Below are 24,114 nucleotides of genomic sequence, written 5' to 3'. Positions count from 1 at the left end.
AACCCAATGGAACCTCATTTTTCTGCTCTGCAACATGGAGACAGTAAGATGTACCCCAGAATACCGTACGAAGGTGTTGCTAAGAACATTTGTGAGTTACTTGGCATCATGCCGGGCCATTGAGTATGGGTACAAAAGCAATGGTTTCCTTCCTTTTCCTCAGCATCACTTGATGCTGAATGTTATTATACAACCTTGTTCTCAGTATCTTTTTGCTGGCCTCTACACACCAAAAGGGCTTTAACCTCTATGATCTTTCTTCTGTCTCTTCAAATCCCAGGATCACATTTTTTTTTTTAAAGATTTATTTATTTATTTGACAGAGAGAGATTACAAGTAGGCAGAGAGGCAGGCAGAGAGAGAGAGGAGGAAGCAGGCTCCCTGCTGAGCAGAGAGCCCGATGCGGGACTCGATCCCAGGACCCTGAGATCATGACCTGAGCCGAAGGCAGCGGCTTAACCCACTGAGCCACCCAGGCGCCCCCCAGGATCACATTTTAAAAAAACTACAAAATCCTTGAGATTGATGGGACCTAACAGATCTCATTTAACCTCTCCTCTGAAGCCAGAAATGCCATTTTTTTTTTTAGGTCCCAGACTGACTCATCTCTGTGTTCTTCATCAAGTGTCACCTCTTAGGTGCCCAGGACATACCCGGTACTCAAGAGAGATTGGCTGGTTTCTGGATGAATGAATGAATGATGCCATACGAACTCTAGCCCAGTCTCTTTTCCATTGAACTCTTACTATCATTTTCCTCATGAGCTGTTCTGCCTTTTCATCTTCCATTAAAACCCCCTATATCCCATGTTTCTTCTTTTTTTTTTAAAAAAGATTTTATTTATTTACTTGACAGAGATCACAAGTAGGCAGCGAGGCAGGCAGAGAGGAGACCTACTCTGCCTTTTCTCTTTCCATTAAAACTCCCTATATCGCATATTTCTTTTGGACTCCTCTCTCACCTACCCAAGACACCTAAGAATATCTATTTGTATGTATATACGAATTCATATATATAAATTATTATAAATATGTTATTTTGAGATGAGCTATTTAAAGGTCATACATTGCCAACCAACAGGACTGCAGATTCCTTGAAGGAGAGAGTAAAAAGACCATGACATCCCCCTCTTGGAACATCAGTGCCTAGAAAAGTATGTTTCTCAGTAAATACTGGATTCTGACAATCAATGCTGAAGAGTATCCATGAGTGTGGTTACTGAAGTACTGAGAACCAGAGATCCCCACAGTGCCCTCCATGGTCTCAGAAAGGACACAACAGTTAGGAAAAGGTAAGGTCAGGTCTTACTGGGATCCTGTGTACCTCTTAAGGGAAATCACCAGTCCTTTTCCTAGGGAAATGCCTGGCAGGCTTCATGTAAGAGGTTCCTCCCATAACCAAACACTCCACTTAAAGGTTATATTTACACAGCTCATTAGGAAAATTTTTTACACTTTTGACACTCATTAGACTCGTAATCGTCCACCAAAGCTACTCTATAACAAGAGATAAACACTCCATTCTGGAGGATGAATAATAATGAGGTACTGCTTAGCACTGTGCTTTTTACAGGTCTAATTTTAGAGCATAATTAATCCTGCTGAAGCTGCGTAAGATAAGTGAAATATTGATGCAGCTGTATTAATTCATGTATTTACTCCTAGAGAGACATTCAGAATTGGACATGGCTTTCCGGAAAGATTAACTTAAGATGCCCCCTGGAGCAATGTCATTTTCTCTCCCAAGTCTTTGCTTCCAGATGGTTTCTAAAGATGAAGCTGAGAAGACATGTCTCCCAATCCCTACAGTGCGACCAGGGAAGCAATGAGCGAGTGCTGAAGATATGTGTAAGAATCTAGGTGCTCTGCTAGTACAAGGAACGCACTTCTGGACTATCGGGGGCCTTTACTTTGTATTTTTTTATTTGCCACAAAGAGGCAAATAAAAATTCTGCCCAGCAAAATAAAGCTTGTTTCCATGATACTTTTATCACCAACACAACACTAAGTAGGCTCTGCTGAACACTGGAGTTGTGGATGGACAACAATGACGAGGTTGAGGTGGAGAATAGTAACAATGAAGACGGTGGTGATGGTGATGGTGATGCTGCTACTGCTGAAAATGGTGATAATGATGGCAGTGATGATGGTGCTGGTGATAAAGATGGAGATGGTGGTGGTGGTAGTGATGGTGGTGATGGTGGTGGTGCTGGTGATCACGATGAAGATGGTGATCACGATGGTGGTGATGCTGATGATGCTGGTGATGATGATGGTGATCACAGTGATGGTGATGATAATGGTGATGTTGATGATGAAGATGGTAGTGATGATGAAGATGGTGATAATGGTAGTGATGGTGGTGATGGTAGTGGTGCTGATGGTGCTGGTGATGTTGATAGTGATGGTGATGTTGATGAAGATGGTGATAGTGATGGTGGTGATGGTAGTGATGAACATGGTGATAATAATGGTAGAGATGGTGGAGATGATGGAACTGGTGCTAATGGTACTGGTGATAATGATGTTGATGTTGATGGTGGTGGTGATGATGGTAGTGATGATGATGGTGATGAAGATGTTGGCCAAGACGATGCTGGTGGTAATGGTGGTGATGATGATGATAGTGGTGGTGATAATGACGGTGATAATGGTGATGCTGATGGTGGTATTAATGGTGATGATGGTGATAGTGTTGGTGATCATGCCATGATGATAATGATGGTGATGGTCATGCTAACGATGATGGAGATGACCGTCATAGCCAACATTTATTAAACCGTTTCTATTTTCAGTTGCTGTGCTTAGCTCAGCTCTTTTCATGTATCCTCTCATTTCATCCTGGCACGAACCTTATCAGGTAACTATTTCTGCATACGCTCATTTACCAGTAAGTCAACAGAGGCTAAGAAAGATTACCCCCTTCATAGACGTATCTCTCAGTGGGACAATAGATTTAGTTCAGATAGACACTAAATTACTCCTTCCTAGAGGATCTATGTAGCCAACTTCCATAGGCAACCTAGGGAATTAATTGAAGCAGTTTTACATAATTGACCCACTTCCAGAGTAAGGCCCCTGCAGGAGAGGCTCTGCCATTTACTAGCAAGTCCTCTGCGCTTCCGTTTCCTCCTCTGTAAAATGTGCAGAAGCAACACTGCACTTCATAAAGTTATTACGAATAATAAAGAATCCCAGTAATATATCCAGTATGGGGACTGGCCTATCCTTCTCCCTAAATATGTTGCTGTTCCCGAGCAGATGCTGTCAGAATAAGAGCCAGGAGCCCCAGGAGGAGGAGAGTTAGAACTCACTTATTTGACAGCTGTCCACCATGTTTAAAATTGTCCTGTCAAATGAAATCTCTCTCGACCCCCCCTGTTCATCCGAACATGTGTTTTTGCACTCAGTCCTTTAACGGCCGGTTATCAGATCAGGACAAGTTCAGGATTTTGTGATACCTACTGATGGAAACAAGACTCTCATTCGTTGACTAGTTCAACGGGACTTGGGCAACCAGCCTGGCAGGTGGAGGAAATGGTCCCAACTCTTCGCCCCTTGCAGTATCCACACCCCTTGTCCTGTAACTCCAAACCCCTCCCATAAAAGGCAGAGCACACCTCTGATCTCTTGACCCTGGGCTGGACCATCTGACTTGCTTTAGCCAGAAGGGTGTTGGGAGATGTGACCTCGGCAAAGCAGAGATTCGAAACGCACACGTACAGTTGGGTCTCCTCCTCTGTGCCTGGGACACAGGCAAGAAAAGAACTTCTCCCAGGAAGCTCCTGCCCTTTTGGCCTGAGCCCCAGAATAAACGCATACGGAGCAGACAGCGCACTGGATCCCCAGGGGCACAGCGGGGCCCGGAGCCACCAAGGCCACCGCAGCCTGACACACAGCTCCTCCACACCACCTGCCCTCCCACGAGCAAAATAAACGCCTAGTGGGGTACGCCTCTCAGATTTCACAGCCAGAGCTGACCGACGCAGCCACAAATCACTCTTACACAACAGAGAACATGGCTCAGGATCAGAAGAAGGTACAAATGCCCTGTGGGGAGTTCGGAGGATCAGATGTTCTTATTTGGGAGTTAAATATAAAACACATTTAGATGTTTTGATGGCACTCTGAGCATCAAGGGCTTCATTCTGGGAGCTGAGAGAGAAGGAAAAGTTGCAAGGAAATATGCACCTCGTTCAAATTCCTACCACACTGTACAGGAACGTCTGGGCCTTTCAGTGTTGCATCCGACCGCAGCAGCTGCCGGATTTCCTCTCCGGGCTCCAGGAGGGACGGCCTATTGGGCAACCATCTCTGAACGTGACCTCCAGCTGTCCTTGAATGCAGCGTCTGCCCTGGGCTTGAGCTTTGGTAGCCCACTCACGCTTACTCACGTTCTCAGGGTTAACCTACCATCTGTGCTGGCTTTGCTTTTCCTGCCTCAGTGCCGGCAATTCGGAGGGAAACCAACAGGCCATTCGAGCCAGGACAGGAGCCTGAACACAACGTCATGGAACTCCAGGCGCTGAGGTCAACTAGGAACCGGAGGGCAATGGTGCTGGAGACATAGTCTGCCCTATCCCCAATACCAATCCATAAACGCCACAGTCCGCACAAACTAGAAGACCCGTGGGGGTGGAAATGCTCTTGTGGCAGGAGAAGCAGGCAGACTGTAGTGGAAAGCCAGGGGATTCCTGCTCATATTCCTTTTCTAGAGATCGCCTCTCCTTCACTCCTGACAGGTCCAGGAAAGAGTCTTTGGTTCACAAGGCATCAGGAACCGTCCTACTGGAATTTGAAATTTAGAACTTAGAGAACAGAGTTTAGGACCGGAGCCTAGTCGTGTGACGTCATGATTTCTCTACCCCAGGGCTACCAACACCGGGGGGTCAGAGAATTCTGTGTTTTGAGATAAGGGGGCCGTCCTGGGCATTAAAAGATGTTGGCCAGCATCCCTGACCTCTCCCCACCCAATGCCGGTAGCAAACAGCCTCCCAAGCATGATAATCGAAGGTGTCTCCAGACAGAGCCAAGTGCCCCCCTGGGGACAAAACGGCCACTGCTGAGAACTGCTGCTCTAGGACAGGACCTGCGCATTGCTGCTGTCAAGGCCCAAGGATTGCTCCCGCTCCTGATTTTTCTCCTAAACCTATCTGCTCAACGCTTTCCTAAATTCACTGAGATAGACACTTCTGCATCCTTAAAATAAGTTTCTTTTGAAAACTTCGTTGTCTAAAATTGGTCTCCATGATAAGCAGCCTAAAAAACCATGGTATCACGCAAGAGGCACCCAATAAATAGTAAGTCAAGGCAGGACACGAAGACCCGTGGAAAATCGAGAGAGAGTGCAAGGGTGTCGGGTCCCCTGGAAGTCAGCGGGGGTCCCCCGCGGGCTTACCATCACCCACAAACTGGAGCAGGGCCAGGTCAATCTGCCTCTTCCAAGGCGAGCCCTTCTGGAGGGCGATTCCGTAACCAGTGGTGGCAAAGATGTACCCACTGCCGATGGTCACGAGCTTACAGCCTTCATCCCTGCCAGCCTTGTAATTCAAGACCGCCGCATCGTAGATGAAAGCGTCCAGTTTCCTGCAATGACCAAAAAAAAAAAAAAAGAAAAAAATAGGGAGTCAGGTGGACGGCAGGGTACCATTTTGGGGCCCAGCTCCCGAGGCCCGATCTAGAACCACACACTTTCTTTCACACTTTTACAGGGTGACTCATGGCCGTCCCATGCCCTCGTCATCAAAGGATCTATTTTTAATGACGAGATAAAAGCCAGAACCTTTTCTCTCCAAGTTGCAAGAGGCAGCTAAATAAAGACATGAAGAATCCTAATGCCCAAGTGAGTAAACAGTTGAGTTTGCTGGTCTGCTCCGTGTTTGCCCTTAGCACTCCCAACAGTGGAGGACGGCGGCCTACTTAGAAAGGTTTGCATCAGACCAAAATAAAGGTACAGGCGAGTTTGGTGGAGGGTGCGGGAAGAGAGAGTGAGCGCAGAGGAATGATGTCCTTCTCCCAACGGAAACATGTTTACGATCGACTTACATTACAAGAAATACTACATCATAATTTTAGAAACCCAAATAATATGGAACATATCAAAGCCACAATTAAAATTTAAATTGCCTCATAATTCCATAATTCAGAGGCAATCTCTGCTAACACACCGGGGAAGAGCCTTCCAAGTTTCTTATTCACGCACGCGTGCACAACACACACACCCCTTTTAGAACTGGGGTTGGCACACTTTTTCCGTAAGGACAAGAGAATCGTATAAACTCTGTGGGCCATACGGTCTGTATCACAGCTCCTCTGCTCTGCTGCTGGGTCAGCCCAGATTCAGGTGTTGCAGCCCTAGCCCCCGGCCCCTCAGAATAGGATTTTATTTGAAGATCAGGTCACTGCAGATGTCATTAGTGAACGTGAGGTCACACGGGGGGAGGGGTCTCCAACCCAATGTGACTGATGTTCTCATTTTTTATGAGGAAAAAAAAGGGAGACTTGACCACGGATGGACACAACGCAGGGAGACCACTACCACCGTGAAGGCTGGACTTCACACGGCCACCAGCCAAGCAACTACCGGAATCTGCGAGATGAGACCAGAACAGAGGCTGCCCTCGTGCCTTCCCAGCACGCAGAGCCCTGCTGTCACCTTCCTCTCAGACTCCCAGCCTCCAGAACCATGAGACTGGAAATTTCCATTGCATAAGCCTCCCCGATTGTGGTAGTTTATTACTGTAGACCTAGGAAATGCATACAGAGCACAGACAGCCCCCAAGAACCCATGAATGAATGAACTGAGCTCTGTGCCCATAAGAGGTTATTTACAAACACACACGGGCCCGTGGGCCACACCAAGTCCTTGTTTCAACCCCCCAAGCCTTCTCTGCTTGTTCCAGACCACACACAGTGAATGTCGTCCATGTCCAGAAACAGAGTGGTTTTCTCCCCGCTTTGTTGATGTGTTTATTTTTTATTTATGTATTATGTGTGTGTAATAAAGTGTGGGATAAATTTTTACACATGTGTGCGTCCTGGAAATCACCATGCAGAATAGGGCATCGAGCGTTACTATCTCAGAAGTCCCGCATGGCCTTTCCCGGTCCTCACGCCCAAAAGGCAAGCATCAAATCATCCCCTGAAGGCATGGCTGTGACTCAGTCATGACCAAGGTCACTATCAGTGGGCCTGAGTACTGCTTCCAATCTCCAGAGTTATTTCGAAAGGCTAAAGTGATCATCCTGGCACGTGGGGATGGATGGCTCCGAGCGAGGTAGGGACAGGGTGCGGACGACCTAAAGGAGGCCGGAAAGCTAAAACGGAGATTACTCAGTGTCCTGGGACTTTCTCAACGTTACAGCTTTGCTTTCTTTAACAAGAACACATAAAACAGCGAAGCGAAGAAAAATAAAAGTGGCAGGGAGAGGAGGTAAAATGTGGCATCCTTTCGGAGACAGCTGCCGAAGGCCTCCCGAGGGGAACAAAACTATTTGGAATGTTTATGGCTACATGCGTCATTTTCATTTTTTTGTGTCTGTGATGGTGAGAGGTGGGACAAGACTCCAAGGCCCATCTCACCAACACAGAGCCTCTGCGGCCTTTCTCCCGAGGCCAGAGCCCTGGAGGCTTGGGGTTATCCTGGGAGAGTATTAAAAGGAGATCAGATCGTCCAGGCGGAAGGGGAAGGAAACGAAACCTCCTGAATGGTGCTGGTAAACCAGAGCGGACAACAGCCTTCTGGACAGCCAGCAACGCCGGGAGCCGTGGAAATGCGGAATGGGGAGCTGAAAGCAGTTTGTGCCTGACGGCGGGGCCTGCGTGACAGGAGCAGTTGGGGGAGCGGGTAGAGGGGATCTGGTTTCTACTCTAGATCTGGACGATGGTGGGACCTCGGGAAAAGTCCCTTCCTTCTCTCGAATGGCAGCTTCGTCGTCATCTGGGAGATGAAGTGATCACCGCGGGCCCACTGCGAATCTCACCCAGCTGTGCGACTCGGATATCGCGAGCCAGCAGTCACCTTCTGTGACTATCCACGGGGAAACTGAGGCTCTTTGTTTCCCAAAGACTTCGGGGCACGGATGGTCTGAAGCTTAGGTACTTGCAACATCAGTGCCTCAACGTATCCACGTTGCTAGGGAGATGCTGGGAGTCTGGGTTTACAGAGACCTTTCCACTCCCTTCTTCTCGTTCCTCAAAAAAATAAACTAATACACACAAACACGTGCACAGAGCCATTTAAATTGCAGGCCATCTGTTTGGATTCGTGCGGTAAGACCTTTCCCTCTCCCGTCAACCCACCAGCCACGGAAGCATGTCTGGGATGGAATTCTAAACCTGCGCCCACAACGGCACCAGCACTGCCCAGCCCTGCCTTACGTCCGTATCTACGGCCAGGCGCTGATTTCTGCACATCATTACCGTATCTCCTGACAAAATACACGTGAGCTGAGATACAGCCAGATGAGCCGAAAGAAAAAAGCAAGTTTTCTCCGGGAGCCAAGTTTGCAAAGGTAAGGAAGGCCGTCACCAAAGACACGAGTGAAGCAATTACACAGGTGTGCCTGGGGTGGGCTGGTGGCCAGGAAGCGCCACTAGTGCGTCAGCCCTCCATGGGCTGACTCTGGTCTTGGGGCCGCATCAGAACCAAAATGAGGACAGTTCATGAAGGAAAACCTCGGGGCCATGGGATAGGGGTTTCTCTCCCTCATCAATGATTCTAGAGAGCTCCAAGTGCATGTTCAGAAACATCCCGGGGCTTACACAGCACCCTCTGATAGACATGGCTTGTCTGCACAGTGCGTTCCAAACGAGAGTCCAGTAGGGAGACATACAATTGTTATTATAAATATTTTCCTATGTTGTCTCTGAGCAGAGGAGGCCCCACGAGGCAGCCCGAAGGTCCTCGGTATGGCTTCCGAATTCTGTACTGCTAGACTCCGTCTCGCGGAGCTTTCTGGAAGAAATGCTCTGTATCTATGCTAATACGGTTATCACACACTTGAAATGTGGTTAGTGCAAATGGGGAACTGAGGTTTTAATTTTATTTCATCGCATTCATTTAGATTCTGACATAAATGGTCACACGTGGCTAGTGGCTTCTTAAGCAGACAGCAGCAGGGAAGGCTCGGGGGGTGGGGCTCTGGGTCTTCTCGCGCTCTGACTCCAAAAGATCTACCTGCTCTTTTCAACTGGAAGAACAATGTCCCCCTCGTTAAAGAAAAAACTAAGACTGGCTGATGTCCTCCACAGAGGGCCCTGGTGTCCTCAACAGGGGGCTCTGTGGTCAAAGGCTTGGAGCAAGGAGCCTGTGTTTCTGAGCCCCCGTCTTCTCTCTGCAAAGTGGGGCAGAACATCTCTGCCCTCAGAGGGGGTGAAGACACGTTATATAAGTAAGACGTGAGCACAAGCCTGGCACGAACAAATGCTCAAAACACACGGATGCGGTCCGCTGAGTTCAGATTTTATGGCAGTGCTCACGGCATTTGCCACGACGTTCTACGCATGCTCTGTGACCCATTATCTCATCCCACTGGCTGTGCCACCGCCATCCCGACCGCCGGATGAGGAAACTGAGTCACCAAGTGATCATGGGACGCAACGCTACCACCGAGCTTATAGGGGTCACTGTCATATCTGGACTTCCACAGTCTGATGCCAGTGGCCATGACCGCTGTGACCATGACGTCCATGATGCTTATGGGGATAAACAAAGGGAACTCAGTCTATCGCTTAGGAAATTCAGACCGGGGGTTGCAGCTCTAAGTCAAGCCCAGTGAAATGGAAGAAGGCGGCTGGATGAGAACAGAGCTGCCGGGTTTGAAGAGCTTTGATGGGTCATTCAACTTTGTCTCCTTCCCAACAGGTGCATGCACAGCCCTGGGCGGTCCAGAGGCACCCCTGCAGAGACCTTCTCTTGCCCCCAGCACATCCTACACCTGCCTTCAAGAGACCTTGAGGCATAGACAGCCATAGCTTCTTGTTGAGGGTGGAGGGTAGGGAGGAGAAATGAAAGTCCCACGCAGACCACAGGCATCCAGGGGCCTGGAGCGGAGCTCGCGGGAGACAGGGATGCTTCGGGCTGCAGTGCGGAAATAGACGGCCCCTCCCACCCCGGTTTGCAGCACCCCGGATGACAGGAGGGCCCTGCAGGAGAGGGAGCCTTGGAGCTCACAGCAGTCGGCTGGAAGCTCAGGGCTCCCAGGTTAAGGAAGCCGGTTCTGCTTCTCTGCTCCGAGTGTCCTGCTCCCGCTTTTCAAGAGGACACCGTCTTTGTCCCCAGCTTCCCAGCCCCTGCCCGTGTCCCATGGCTGTCCCTGGCTGAAAGCTTCTCCCACGGGCCAGGGGAGGCTCAAAGGAGGGGGCTGTGAGAGCAGTGATGGGGACAGAGGGCCTACCCGGGCCCCTTCTCTGCCTCCGCTCCCCACAGAAGGAGGACTCTTCTCTCCAAACATCCATGACAAATGAGAGGACACCTCAGCTCCCCCGCCTCGGGGCTGGGACAGAACCAGAGACGGAAAGGGAGCCGTGCCCTGCTGTGCCGTGCCAGGGACAAGACCTGCCTACAGCCCCCGGCGGGCGCCGTGGAGGCGCCGTGGGTGCCATCACACTCCCTGCCACCTGTCACAGGCAGTCCTCAAGGAAAGCGAATGATTAAAAACGACAGTAATTCAGCAGGAGAGGGGGAAATCAAATCTGTCTGCAAACGTGCGGAGAAGCCAAGTACGGGGGATGGAGGAATCAGAGTCACGGGCGCCCCATGCGACGTTAACCCCGCGGTTTTTTGCTGGAGTTTTCGACAGCTCTCACGAGCTGCACCAGCTTTCCCCGGTGTCGGTCTGACCCTGTCACTTCAGTTGGTCTCTCGTGTACCTGTGTGATGGCCTGAAAGTTCACTCACAGCCCCAAGGCAGTCTGAGGGTGAACCAGCCATCGCCCTGCATGAGGGCCGGCCGGGGCCTGGAGTCCAGGCATGGCCCCCTTCACGGGAAAGGGACGTGTATCCTGGGGCAGCTTGACATTTCCTAATCAAAAGTTTCCGGTTTTAGCTCATCATCTCCTTATGCATGTTTTCAGATGCTCTCTGGGGGGTCTCTGCACATTTAAAGGCTAATTATATAGTTAAAGTTAATTATTCATTCATTAACATTCAAGAAGCCTTTAACAAGACACTGACTTGTTCTGATGAATTAATGAAACTGGAGTGTGGACGGGCATGTGTGCGTGCGTGTGTGTGTGTGTGTGCACGCGCGCGCACGCTTGTGTCTAAAGTGTCTATGGTCTAAAGTGTTATGAAAATTAAATCCCTCTGAACATAGTTTTCGAGGTCCCATCAGAGCCTTGTGGAGAAGGGAACGGCTTCAGCCAACAATTTAAACCAATCAGCACGATGGGGCAACACTGGAGGGGGCTCGGGTCACTCTGTCAGCTCCGTGAAGGAGCCCCGGTCCTGGGACCTCTGTGAGTTTCGGTTCTCTCAGCTTTAAGACGGGGAACTGACACCTCTCTCCCGCGGGGAGTAGGGGGGGTGGGGAGGTGGCTGCTAGGTGGGTAAAGATGGAAGTATGACATCATCACTCACAGAAGCCGGGACCCTGTGGTCCTGCCACCAGACCCCAGGTACAAAGCTGTTAAGGGGTGGAGAGCATTCACTGGCCCAATAAGGGGCACCACTGAGGCATGACAACCTTAGGAAGTGCCCGCCTGGGGAGGGGACAGCGTGCGCAGAGACCGTACCTGCTGCCAGCACGGGATGGCCTAAGACTGGCTGTAGGAGAATGGTTTGGAGTCACATTTGGACTCCGAGTTCGTGGACACAGCCGTAAAATCATGGACAAGGATGCTTTTGGGGTTTTAGTTTTTGTTTCACAAACACCCTTAAGCTAAGCTAATTCTTAAATCGATGTCTCCCGTGGCCTAAATAGTGTCCAGCATTTTTTGGAAACCGTGTTCACTGGGACATATTCCTTAGTATTTGAATTTTATGAGGATCTGACTCACTGATCAGCGTCGGGGCCACAACAAAATTTACTAGTTGATAGCTGCTGCCATTCGGAGTTTCTTGCGTGGTTATTATTTCCACCACGTTCCGTTCTCCTGAGTCAGAACGGTGTGGAGATCCCAACTGGCTGAGGAAGACTGGGGTCACCTAGGGATTTTTAGTCAATAACCAGTTTCACCCTGTGTGCTTTTAATGGTTGTCAGTTTAATTTGCAGCGATCACGTCCACTGGTAATAGTCGCTGTGAACTGGGTTTAGAAAAGACCAATGATTGGGCCTCTGCTTTCCGCTCAGGTCATGATCTCAGGGTCCGGGGATCGAGCCCCACATCGGGTTCTCTGCTCAGCAGCGAGCCTGCTCCCCCCCCCTCTCTGCCTGCCTCTCTGCCTACTTGGGATCTCTGTCAAATAAAATCTTAAAAAAAAAAAAAAAAGACCGATGGTTAATATTTATTTTTTTCACTGAGAACCTTCTTAGTGAGACAGAGAAAGGCAGAGAAGAAGGGAGACAGAGATACGGATGGAAACAGGCACCAAGCAAAACAGGAGGACAGAGAGAAAGAACGAGAAAAGAGGGAGTCAGAGAGATGGGGAAGGTGAGTCAGAAGGACACACACAGTAAGAAATAAGAAAGGGGAGATGGGCTTCATGGAGAGAGAGAGAGAGAGAGAACACGAAAGCCAACATGGGACACACCGTGCACCCTTTGCCTATGGAGTCATAACCTCAAAAGTAAGAGACAGTTTTAAAAAAATAGAGCAAATCCCTGCTTTGTTTCTGTTAAGTATAACACTGGACCCAAACAAATCGCGTCGAAGGAGTTGGTAGCTCGTGTAACGCTGTCCTTCACTTTTTCAGAATAAGGAAACTGAGGCCCCAAGATCTCTACCAATGTCGGATGAGTCTGCGTCTCTCAATAACCTTTGATTTCCCCACCTGCCCGGAAGGAAGCAGTCTCTCCTGCGTGGCTGCAGGAAGTAATGGCTATGCATTTGGTGAATTGTTAGGCACTAGGCAAATGCGATTTTCCTTCACCCTACAACCCGTTCAGACATTGGGAAAGTACTGATTGCTCCTGGAACATCAGTCTTTTCTACAGAGTTCCCTAGAGGACACTCTTCAAGGGATGGGATCATGCTAACCATTCTACTGAGGATTCCATGGTCTATGATAAAGAATGCTCAAGGGGCGCCTGGGTGGCTCAGTGGGTTAAAGCCTCTGCCTTCGCCTCAGGTCATGATCCCAGGGTCCTGGGATCGAGTCCCACATCAGGCTCTTTGCTCATAGGGGAGCCTGCTTCCTCCTTTCTCTCTGCCTGCCTCTCTGCCTACTTGTGATCGGTCTGTCAAATAAATAAATAAAAATCTTAAAAAAAAAAAAAGAATGCTCAAAAATGTTTGTTCAGATTTTTCTCGAATGTTCCCTTGGCGCCAGACACTATGTTGTTCCCCTGCATATCTCATTTAACCCTACAACGTTCTCCTAAGCAGAGGAGCCAAAATGAGAATCATTTTTTTAAATAGGAAAACTGGGGTCTAAGAGGTTTACTAACTTCTCCAAGGTCCCACGGCTGGACGTTAGCAGAGAGGGATTTGAACCCAGGATGTGCAGTGAAAGCATCACATTGTACTGCTGGTAGGAGAGCACAGGACCATGATCCTGCTGAACTTGTCCACATCAGAACTGAAGGATGGGGGCATCTCGGAGACCAAAAAACATGAAAATGAAAGAAAGAATTGAAAAAGAATCAACATATGATAAAAAGCTAGCATGTGTCAAGATACAGTGCCAAGTACTTTCCGTAAAGTCAATTTGTTTAATTCCAGGGGACAAGGATTGTACAGATGTGGGAAGAGCTCAGAGAGGTTATTTATTTCCCGATGGTCACACAGCTAGTCATTATCACCAGGATGTGAGGCCACTGATTTCTCCTTCCAAAGTTCACGTTGTATACCAAGAGACTACTCAGAAAATAACTAAATCAGTCAATCAGCTGAGTAAGACTAACGCTGTTCAAGAAGGTATATAAATACTCAGACTCAGAAACTCTACTCCTTGCGATCGTGCGGAGGAACTACTTGCAGATCTGCACAGAGAACCCGTCGGGATTTCTAACACAGCCACATGACCCACAGTCCACACAGGGAAATGGTCAGACAGACCATGATGCACATATACGACAGAAATCGTCCCCGCGGTCAGAGAGAATGAAGGCAAAAGCACACTGACGGATACTGAAGACCATTCACAGCGTATTATTAATTGAACACCAAACTCTGGTATTCTGCTCCGAGTCGGACAGCATCGTACTGGTAATTATGTGTGCAGAGACATATATGCAAATGCGTCCAACAGAGGTCTGGGAGAAATGGCATGTAATACCAGATACCAGGGCCTACCTGGCTGTGTGTTGGGGGTGGGGCAGGAGTGGTGGTTTGGAACTGGGTCACGGTCAAAGGGAGGCTTATGTTTCTGTATGTGTGGTTTTTTACAGTGAGAATTTTTCAACGAGAAGGAATACAGCCTAGTGGTTAAGGGCGCACGGGTGCTGGCGGCTGCTTGGATCCCAGCTCTGAAGCTTACCAGCCCCTGCCTCTGTGGTCCGGCCCCCCAGCCTCAGGACAAAGACGTCCAACTCTCCCAGAGCTGTTCGCTCATCAGGACAAGCAGAGAGTTAGCACTTACGGGTAGAAAGAGATGTTGGGTTAAGTTTGAACGCCAGCTCTGCCGACTCACTTAACCTTTGGATAAGCTGCCTCTGCTCTGTGAGCCTTAATTTGCTCTTCCGTAAAATGGGAGAGAAGGCCTATCTGGCCGAGTCAAAGCGGGAGGAAATGAGATTATACATTCAAAGTCTCCGTGGGAGTCCAGCGGCTGGTAAGAAGAGGCAGTCCCTGGGTAGAGAGAATCGGCCAGGGAGCTCACGCCCCGTCGTGGTCTCGGGGAGGAAGTTCTAACCATGTGGACCCCGATATAAGAAATGCATCCTTTTGGGGGGGTTGGTTTGGTCCGTGGATTCCTTTCTTCTCCGCCTCTCAATGGAAAGAGAAATATCGCCCCCTTTGAAAACAGCATTAAGATGTTCAAGGGAAACAAAAGGCATTTTAAGGTTCAAGTATGAATAAAACTGGTTCTGGGTTTTGGACACTAGTGGGCCACTAGAAAGCGACTAACCGGGCCGTGTGATGGGGATGTTCATATGTTCATATGTATTTTAACTTGTTCATATGTATTTTAACTTGTGGCTCAAAAAAGGGGCCCCACAGCACATGTGACCCAGACAAGCTACCTACTCTCTGCGTGCCTGATTCTTCCTTTGTTAATGGGGAAAATCATCACAGTCATTGTCTCCTAGGGTTGCTGTGAGATTTAAATAATGCAGACACAACATTTGGGACACTACCTGGCATGTAGGTAAGCGCCCCATAAATGTTATCTGTTAGTTAGAAACACCTCGCTTAATTCCCAAAGCAATTCACGTAGCTTTTTCCAACTGCGACACAATGAGGTTTAAACATACGGATAAAGCAGTCTGAGTTAAGGGAATTCAGAGGTGGGCTCGAGGCTACGGCCGTAGGGAAAGTCAGGGAGCAGACAGTCAGGACATACGCTCTCCCCGCAGCTGCTAACAGAGGATGCTACACTGAGCTCTGAAGCTAGGCGTAGCTCGAGGGAAAAAAAACACCAAGTGGCTAAGAGGGACTGTGCTGTCCACCAGATAAAAACATGCCTTAAAGTGAAGGAAAGCAGTGCTGTTCAGGGCACAGATGTTTGAGATGGCGGAGGACGGCGTTCTCAACAAATCGGTCTACGAAGATGGTATCAGCAAGCTTTTGAAAAATAGCTCTTTCCTGTAGGGGCTCCAGGGCCAGCCCAAGGATAATGAAAATGCAGAGCAATGACAGTTAAATTAATTAATATTTCTCTCGCTCGGGGAAATCTCTCCCAGTCGTTAAATGTGAAAACAGTCCAGCGAAATGAGAGAGGCTCAACCGAGAAAAGCAAGGCATGGATTCTGCACGCACGCCGATTCGGGATGCAAGCTGTACAAACAGGGCAAGCCCCAGGAGGAAATGCAGTGGGGGGTTCAGAAGAAAATTTTTTTTTCCCTGAGGATTGCAAGTGGTACTCATGTTCTAGAACATCTGCTACAGGGGCAACCTGGGTGGCTAAGTCAGTTAAGGGTCTGCTTTCGGCTCAGGACCGAGAGCCCCACCTTGGACTCCCTGCTGAGGATTCTGCTTTTTTCTCTCTCCCTCCCCATGCTTAAGTTTTCTCTCTCTCTTTCAAATAAATAATAAATAAAATATTTTTTAAAAAGATTATTAAAAAAAAAGAAAACATTTGTTACACGTACCAGCATAAAAAGGAGACCGTCTCATCATCTGGCAATATTTCTGATAACATTTTGGTGTACTTTATTATTTTTTTTAAAGATTTTATTTATATATTTGACAGAGAGAAATTACAAGTACACTGAGAGGCAGGCAGAGAGAGAGAGAGAAGGAAGCAGGCTCCCTGCTGAGCAGAGAGCCCAATGCGGGACTTGATCCCAGGACCCTGAGATCATGACCTGAGCCGAAGGCAGCGGCTTAACCCACTGAGCCACCCAGGCGCCTCAGGTGTACTTTATTTTTGTCTCCTTTTTCTCTCTCTCTGTCCTTCTGTCTCCATCTCTGGGTTTCCAGAATTGGGACCCCATTTTATTTATTTATTTTTATTTTATTTAGTTTTTTTTTCAAAGATTTTATTTATTTATTCGACAGACAGAGATCACAAGTAGGCAGAGAGGCAGGCAGAGAGAGAGGAGGAAGCAGGCTCCCCACTGAGCAGAGAGCCTGAGGTGGGGCTCAATCCCAGGACCCTGGGACCATGACCCGAGCTGAAGGCAGAGGCTTTAACCCACTGAGCCACCCAGGCGCCCCTGGGACCCCATTTAACCCCCCCCCATTCTTCCCTATTTTTGATGCTTTATGATCGGCTTTGAAAATCCACTAGTATAGTTTTAATCGACTTTAAAAAGAAAAAACTGCAGGGCGCTTGGGTGGCTCAGGGGGTTAAGCCTCTGCCTTCGGCTCAGGTCATGATCTCAGGGTCCTGGGATCGAGCCCCGCATTGGGCTCTCTGCCTCAGCGGGGAGCCTGCTTTCCTCCTCTCTCTCAGCCTGCCTCTCTGCCTACTTGAGATCTCTGTCTCTGTGTCAAATAAAAAAAAAAATCTTAAAAAAAAAAAAACAAAAACAACTGCAACCACACACAGAACGCACATCCACTCCAAACACTGCATGCACTTTCCTGATTTTTTCTTAAGGAAAAAAATCCCTCACTCTGATGTGGTAGCTTTATTTGCAGCGTGGGGGGTGGCTCTCAGAAAGCAGGTCATGGTGGATCTGATTTTCTCTGGAGACGACGCTACCCCACTTAGGACAAGGTGTCATCACACCCTCACGTCTATGCCTGCACTTGAACTCAGCAGCGGAAAATGAACCCTCTGGGTTTGATTCTTCTTGCCCCATAAAATGCAGTGAATGAAACCTGCCCACAAGGCATCCTGGAAAAAGCATGCTTTACGTAGCAGCTAACCGTCAGGGACAATCCTTATGCCTTCCCCGTCTACTTCTGCCTTGGCCATCTCTGCATCTCTGGACCAGTTTCTTTTGAGGATGCCATGACCTCGTCAGCTCTCAGATAGTTGGGTGATACACAGACAGTATACAGCAGATGCATATTATATGCAGTATTAAGCATACACTTACACACATATATAATTTCAGTCTCCAATTCTTCCTTGAGCTCTAACCACTTACAGCCGACCACCTAGCTAGCATTGCCAAGTGGGGAACCAAACACACTGATAATCCCTAATAATTCTACAATGTAGTCAAATAGCCTTTTGAGTAATTTAGTTAAAGTGTAGGTTCTTCATCTCTTAAAAGAGAGAATAATGATACCCAGCAATTTAGAGTGCTGCAAGGAGGGGCATCTGGGGGGCTCAGTCGGCTGAGCGTCTGACTGTAGATTTCAGCTCAGGTCATGATCTTAGGGTCATGGGATCGAGCCCTGCATTGGCCTCTGTGCTCAGCGTGGAGTCTGTTTGAGCTTCTCTCTCCCTCTGCCCCTCCCAATTGTGTGTGCTCTCCCTCTCTCAAATAAAGAGATCTTTAAAAAAGAGAGAGTGCTGTGAGGATTAAATGAAATTATGCCCGTGAAGCACTTGGGGCCCATCTCATAGACTGTTAGGTTTCAAACAGTGCAGAGATGAGAATGGTCTACGAGGACACGGTCCCAAAGGCACTTCCAACTGAATGAACATGCCCAGACTTTCTTCCATGCCTCTGCTCCTTCTGTGCCCTCCTCCCGAAACCCCCTTCCTCTTCCCTGTCCTATCTGCTTCAGGCGGAATGCCACCTCCCCATATGCAACTACGGAGCCTCTTAAAAACCACAGACGACCTGTATCTGGGGCACCAGATGCAGACGCTGTGCTCTGGAATAGGGGTTCAGCACCCCCTTGCACCACAAACACAGTTCTGATACAGGCAAGCAGCTGTGACTGCTCCCCTGGGTTTGTCCTATAGACCCCAAGGACAATGCAAGCCTTGTAGCACATGGCTAAGGGTCACAAGGCAACCCTCCCTCCCAGTTCTTCTGACTCCTACATGTTAGGGAAGCTGACAGATGCCCCTCAGTTTCCCAGCACCATTGGGCTGGGGGACCCAGAGGCCGAGGGCTAAAGGTGGATGCTTCTGAAGGAACTTAGGATGTTCCATAAACTTACATACAAATAACTGTACATGAACATCAGTTAAACATAAACCATCCCCCTGTGTCTTAGAATATGAGGCTCATAGGAGTCTTGGGGATACTGACTGTTTAATTCAAATCTGGCATAAGCACTTTGCTTGCACTTTTGCCCACTTGCCAAAACTGATCGGAGAACATCAGCTTCTGATGACAGAACATTTGTAGATTTTATTTTTTTTTTTTAAAGATTGATTTGTTTATTTGACAGACAGAGATCACAAGTAGGCAGAGATGCAGGCAGAGAGAGAGGAAGGGAAGCAGGCTCCCCGCTGAGCAGAGAGCCCGATGCGGGGCTCGATCCCAGGACCCTGAGATCATGACCTGAGCCGAAGGCAGAGGCTTTAACCCACTGAGCCACCCAGGCACCCCCATTTGTAGATTTAAATCTGCCTCCACTCATCTCAGCTTCGGCTCTGTCTTCTAGAGCAGATGTTCTCAAAAGTGGATTACTGCCCCCTGAGAATCACCTGAAGATTCCACTGGCCTCTGGCCCTGGAGTTTGAGGATCTGGTGGCTCAGGAACCTACATTCTCATTAGCACACCCACCGACTGAGGCTCAGGCCACATTCCTGAGAAACCCTGGTTCAGTCATGAACCACTTTGGCCCAGGAGAGCCCCACAGGTCCCAACCGATTTGTTCCTGAAAAGTCCGATCTCTGTCGACGATCTCACGTCAAACTTTTTCTCATTGAATGGCCTGATCATTTCTGGGATGGTTCCTCTCCATTTATCTTCAATTTCAAGAAACAATGAAACTGCACTTGGTTTCAAGTTTCTCTCTTAAACTTAATGCTCTTAGGACAATTATGAATCCCAGAAACAAGCTACATGGTTGTATTGACTGGTCTACTTCTTATGTGTTGCCTCAAGAAAATGTGTTTAGAGAACGAACTCCTTTAGAACGGTGCTTCTAAAAGTTCAGCATGTATGGAAATCACCGGGAGCAAGAGGATGCTTGTGAAAATGCGGACTCATTCCCCAGCACTAGGGGGAAGGTCCCGTGTTGAGCCCAGGAACTTGCATCTAACGAGTGACCATGTGATTCAGGTGGAGGTGGTTCCTTAGCAAGGCCTGGAGACCCCGCACCTTTGGAGAGTTATTATACATTCTTTCTGCATGAGGAACAATGTTTCTGTACACGGCTTGCCTGGATTTTGTATCTCTGGAAAGTTCTAAATGAAGTGGTCAAGTGTTCGACACAGATAAGAGAAATCAGAACCATTTCAGAGACCAAAGGGTTCAGTGTGTTTGCTTTTTAGCTGGGGAACTGAGACTCAGAGACATGATGTGACTGACCCAAGGTCATGGCTAGCTAATGATAGAACCCAGATGGAAACCAACCTGGGACTCTTGATCATAATCTAAGGCCTCTCTTGGGTTCCAGGCCCTTCCGGGCTCCATAAAGGGGCCTCCACATCCACTGTCCCTGGGGTACACACCCAAGTCTTCATAGAGCAGCAGATGTCACAGACCTCTGTGCACCCAGGTGGGACCCAGCCACTGCGCTAAATGTTCTGGGATTTCTAAGACAGGGCTTGCTGGATTTTAGGGTCCCGGGGCCTCATAAAGGGAATGTCCTCAAGTTTAACAATTCAGGGGTGTATAGGCCTCCTCTCTCTACCTTCCAGAGCTGCTCTGGTAAAGGAGGGGAATGACTGTATTTTTAAAGCTGGGTAGTGGGTACACGAGGAGTTCATTTTGTTATTATCACTCCTTCAACAGTATATCCCCATGATATTTACTCTTGTGAAATTATTTTCTACTATGCATCATATTCTAAAATGACCTATTTTGTGATGAAAAAGGTAAAAAGGATCTATACTCAAGGGACTATGAAACACTCATGAAAGAAACTGAAGATGACACAAAATGACGGAAAACATTCCATGTTCATGGATTGGAAGAAGAAACATTGTTAAAATGTCTCTGCTTCCCAGAGCAATCTATACTTTCAACAGCATCCCAATCAAAATACCATCCGCATTCTTCAAAGAGCCGGAAGAAAGCAATCCTAAACTTTGTATGGAACCAGAAAAGACCCCAAATTAAGGAAATGTTGAAAGAGAAAGACAAAGCTGGGTGCATCATGTTGCCTGATTTCAAGCTTTATTACAAAGCTGTGTGATCATCAAGACAGCACGGTGCTGGTGCAAAAACAGACACATAGACCAGTGGAACAGAGCAGAGTCCAGATATGGACCCTCAATGCTATGGTCAAATAATCTTTCACAAAGCAGGAAAAACTGTACAATGGAAAAAAGACAGTCTCTTCAATACATGGTGCTGGGAAAATTGGACAACTATGTGTAGAAGAATGAAACTCGACCATTCTCTTACACCACACACAAAGATAAACTTGAAATGGATAAAAGACCTCAATATGAGGCAGGAATCTATCCATATCCTAGAGGAGAACACAGGCAGTAACCTCTTCAACATCAGCCATGGCAACTTCTTTCAAGACATGTCTCCAAAGGTGAAGGAAACAAAAGCAAATATGAACTTTGGGGACTTCATCGAGATCAAAAGCTTCTGCACAGCAAAGGAAATGGTCAACAAAACAAAGACGCAACGCACAGAATGAGAGAAGATATCCGCAAATGATACTACAAAGGCCTGATAATCCAAGACCTATAAAGAACTTCTCAAACTCAACACATATAAAACAGATAATTAAATCAAAGTGGGCAGAAGAAACGAAGAGACAGTTGTCCAATGAAGACATACAAATGATTGACAGACACATGTCAAAATGCTCATCATCATTAGCCATCAAGAAAATCGAAATCAAAACCACATTGAGACACCACCCTACACCAGTTAGAATGGCTGAAATTAATAAGGCAGGGAACAACAAATGTTGAAGAGGATGTGGAGAAAGGGGAACCCTCTTATACTATTGGTGGGAATGCAAGTTGGTGCAGCCACTTTGGAAAACAGTGTGGAGATTCCTCAAAAAACTAAAAATAGAGCTACCCTATGACCCAACAATTGCACTACTGGGTATTTACCCCAAAGATACAGATGTAGTGAAAAGAAGGGCTACATGTACCCCAATGTTCACAGTAGCAATGTTCACAATAGCTAAACTACGGAAAGACCCAAGATGCCCTTCAGATGAATGAATAAAGAAGATGTGGTTCATATATACAATGGAATATTACTCGGCCATCAGAAAGGATGAATACCCACCATTTGCACGGACATGGATGGGACCGGAGGAGATTATGCTGAGTGAAATAAATCAAGCAGAGAAAGTCAATTACCATATGGTTTCACTTATTTGTGGAACATAAGGAATAGCATGGAGGACATTTGGAAAAGGAAAGGAAAAGTGAAGGGGAGAGAATCAGAAGGGTAGACGAACCATGAGAGACTATGGACTCCCAGAAATAAACTGAAGGTTTTAGAGGAGAGGGGGTTGGGGGATGGGCAAGCCTGGTGATGGGTCTTAAGGAGGGCACAGATTGCATGGAGCACTGGGTGTTAAATGCAAACAATGAATCTTAGAACACTACATCAAAACCTAATAATGTAGTGTATGGTGACTAACACATACAATACAAAAACGTAAAACGGAAATGAGCTGTGAGAAGGGAGAGCTCAGAAGCAAGAAGACAGAGATGACATGACTTGAAGGACAGAAGTCTTGGAGGAGGAGGAGCAGACGTGACCCACATGGAGTTGGTTGGATCTTGGGATGGTTCTGTGTTGACATCTCGTCTCTCATCATCCCTCGAGGGGTTCGAATCCTAGCTCATGCTCTCCCCCAGGATAGCGTCCAAGCATGAAAAATAACTTTCTGCCTTTGGGGTGCAGAAGGGCTCAGAAGCCAGAAGACTTAAAAAAAGATTGATAAATCTGACTGTTAAAAGCATGGAAAAACAAACACCATCTGGAAGCTCAAAAGATAAGAAAGGTGGGAACACCATTGGTAACTGGACTTATTTCTCCAATCTGTAAATTAGGAAGAAAAAGACCAACAAACCAACAGAAAAAAAAAATAATGTTTTCAAAAAAAGGAACTGCAGAAGGTTTTTAATTACACCCTGACTGATCCGGAGGGACATAGGATACTCAGGAAATGTGGCCACTGTGGGGGGTACAAGATAGGAGAGAAACAGTGTGGCAGGAAAGTTCTTCCCTGTTTCTCTTTTTCTACAACACCTTTTGATTTTGAATTATGTAAATGTGCTCTCTGTTCAAAATTTAATTTAATTAATTTACATAGTTAGCTAAGCAGAGCTCGTTAAAGGAGGAAGTGGTTTTCCCCACCTCAACTCCCTCGAAACGGAACCTACTGGAAAGAGCATGACCATGTCCTCACCCTGCTCTTTCTGTGCGCAGAGCTCTTTCTTTCATTCTTTTATCTATCTATCTATCTATTTATTTATTTTTAGGATTTTGTTTATTTGAGAGAGAGAGAGAGCACGAGCAGGGAGAGAAGCAGACGGAGAAGCAGACTCCCTGCTGAGGAGAGAGCCCAATGCGAGACTTCATCCCAGGACTCTGGGATCATGACCTGAGCTGAAGGCAGACACTTAACCAACTAAGCCACAGAGGCATCTGCAGAGTTCTTTCTTTAAAAAAGACTCCTACCCCTCTAGCTCTAGTTTCTGAGCTTATTGTAACAGGACAAAGCGTCCCCCACACGGAAGACTGCGTATAGGGCAGACCCGCCATCTGCCCAAGTTTGCTGGGATGGATGGCAGAATTATTCCATGGCTTCCCGAAAACAATTTGTACAATTTATGACCAGGAACTGTTTCCATTCCTCTGTTCCTTTTTGTTCGCATTGTTTTTTTTTTTTCTTTTTTTTAAAAAAAAGGGAAAAGAAAGAAAACAACGCATTTTGTGTGCTGGGAGACAGACGGATGGAGAGGGGGCGAGCCAAGGCTCCACCCGCGGTTTCTAACCACCGTTTGCATTCGCCGCCTGTCCCGAGCCAGAGTGTACGTTGATGAAAAGACCGCGGCAGAAAGAAACAAACAAAACCCACACGTGGGGCTCAAGCCGGAAAGCCGTCGGAATTTTCTGGTATCTTGTAAAATCGAACATACGCGCATCTGTAGCTTGGCGAGTCCTGTCTCAGGTCCACACTGAGAACGACATGTCCCCTCGTGCAGGGACAGAGCTGGCGGAGAACACCGCTAGGAGCCCTCCTCGCCAGAGCCCCGGATGGGACACCACCCCCACGTTCCCCAAGATGAGAAGAGCTGGATGGCCTTGGGGCCTGGCCCCATCCTGAAAGACCCTGCAGCGATGAAAAGGCGGGCCGTGGAGGACACGCAAGGATGTCCCCAACAGACCTGC

General features: G+C 47.7%; 1 protein-coding gene across 2 annotated transcripts in view; it reads right to left on the bottom strand.

Moving 5' to 3' along the window:
• Positions 1-24,114, bottom strand: part of GRIN2A (glutamate ionotropic receptor NMDA type subunit 2A) — a 373,499-nt gene that overhangs the window by 31,178 nt on the left and 318,207 nt on the right. For both annotated transcript variants that reach the window (XM_082714121.1, XM_082714122.1), the window contains exon 12: positions 5,398-5,585. In XM_082714121.1, coding sequence (XP_082570247.1) covers positions 5,398-5,585 — 188 coding nt within the window. The remainder of the gene's footprint in view (positions 1-5,397; positions 5,586-24,114) is intronic.

The sequence above is a fragment of the Mustela nivalis genome (genome assembly GCF_964662115.1).
Source record: "Mustela nivalis genome assembly, chromosome: 19".
Classification (NCBI taxonomy): Eukaryota; Metazoa; Chordata; class Mammalia; order Carnivora; family Mustelidae; genus Mustela; species Mustela nivalis.
Note: the sequence above shows the minus strand (reverse complement) of the source record. Positions and strands in the feature narration are given on the sequence as shown.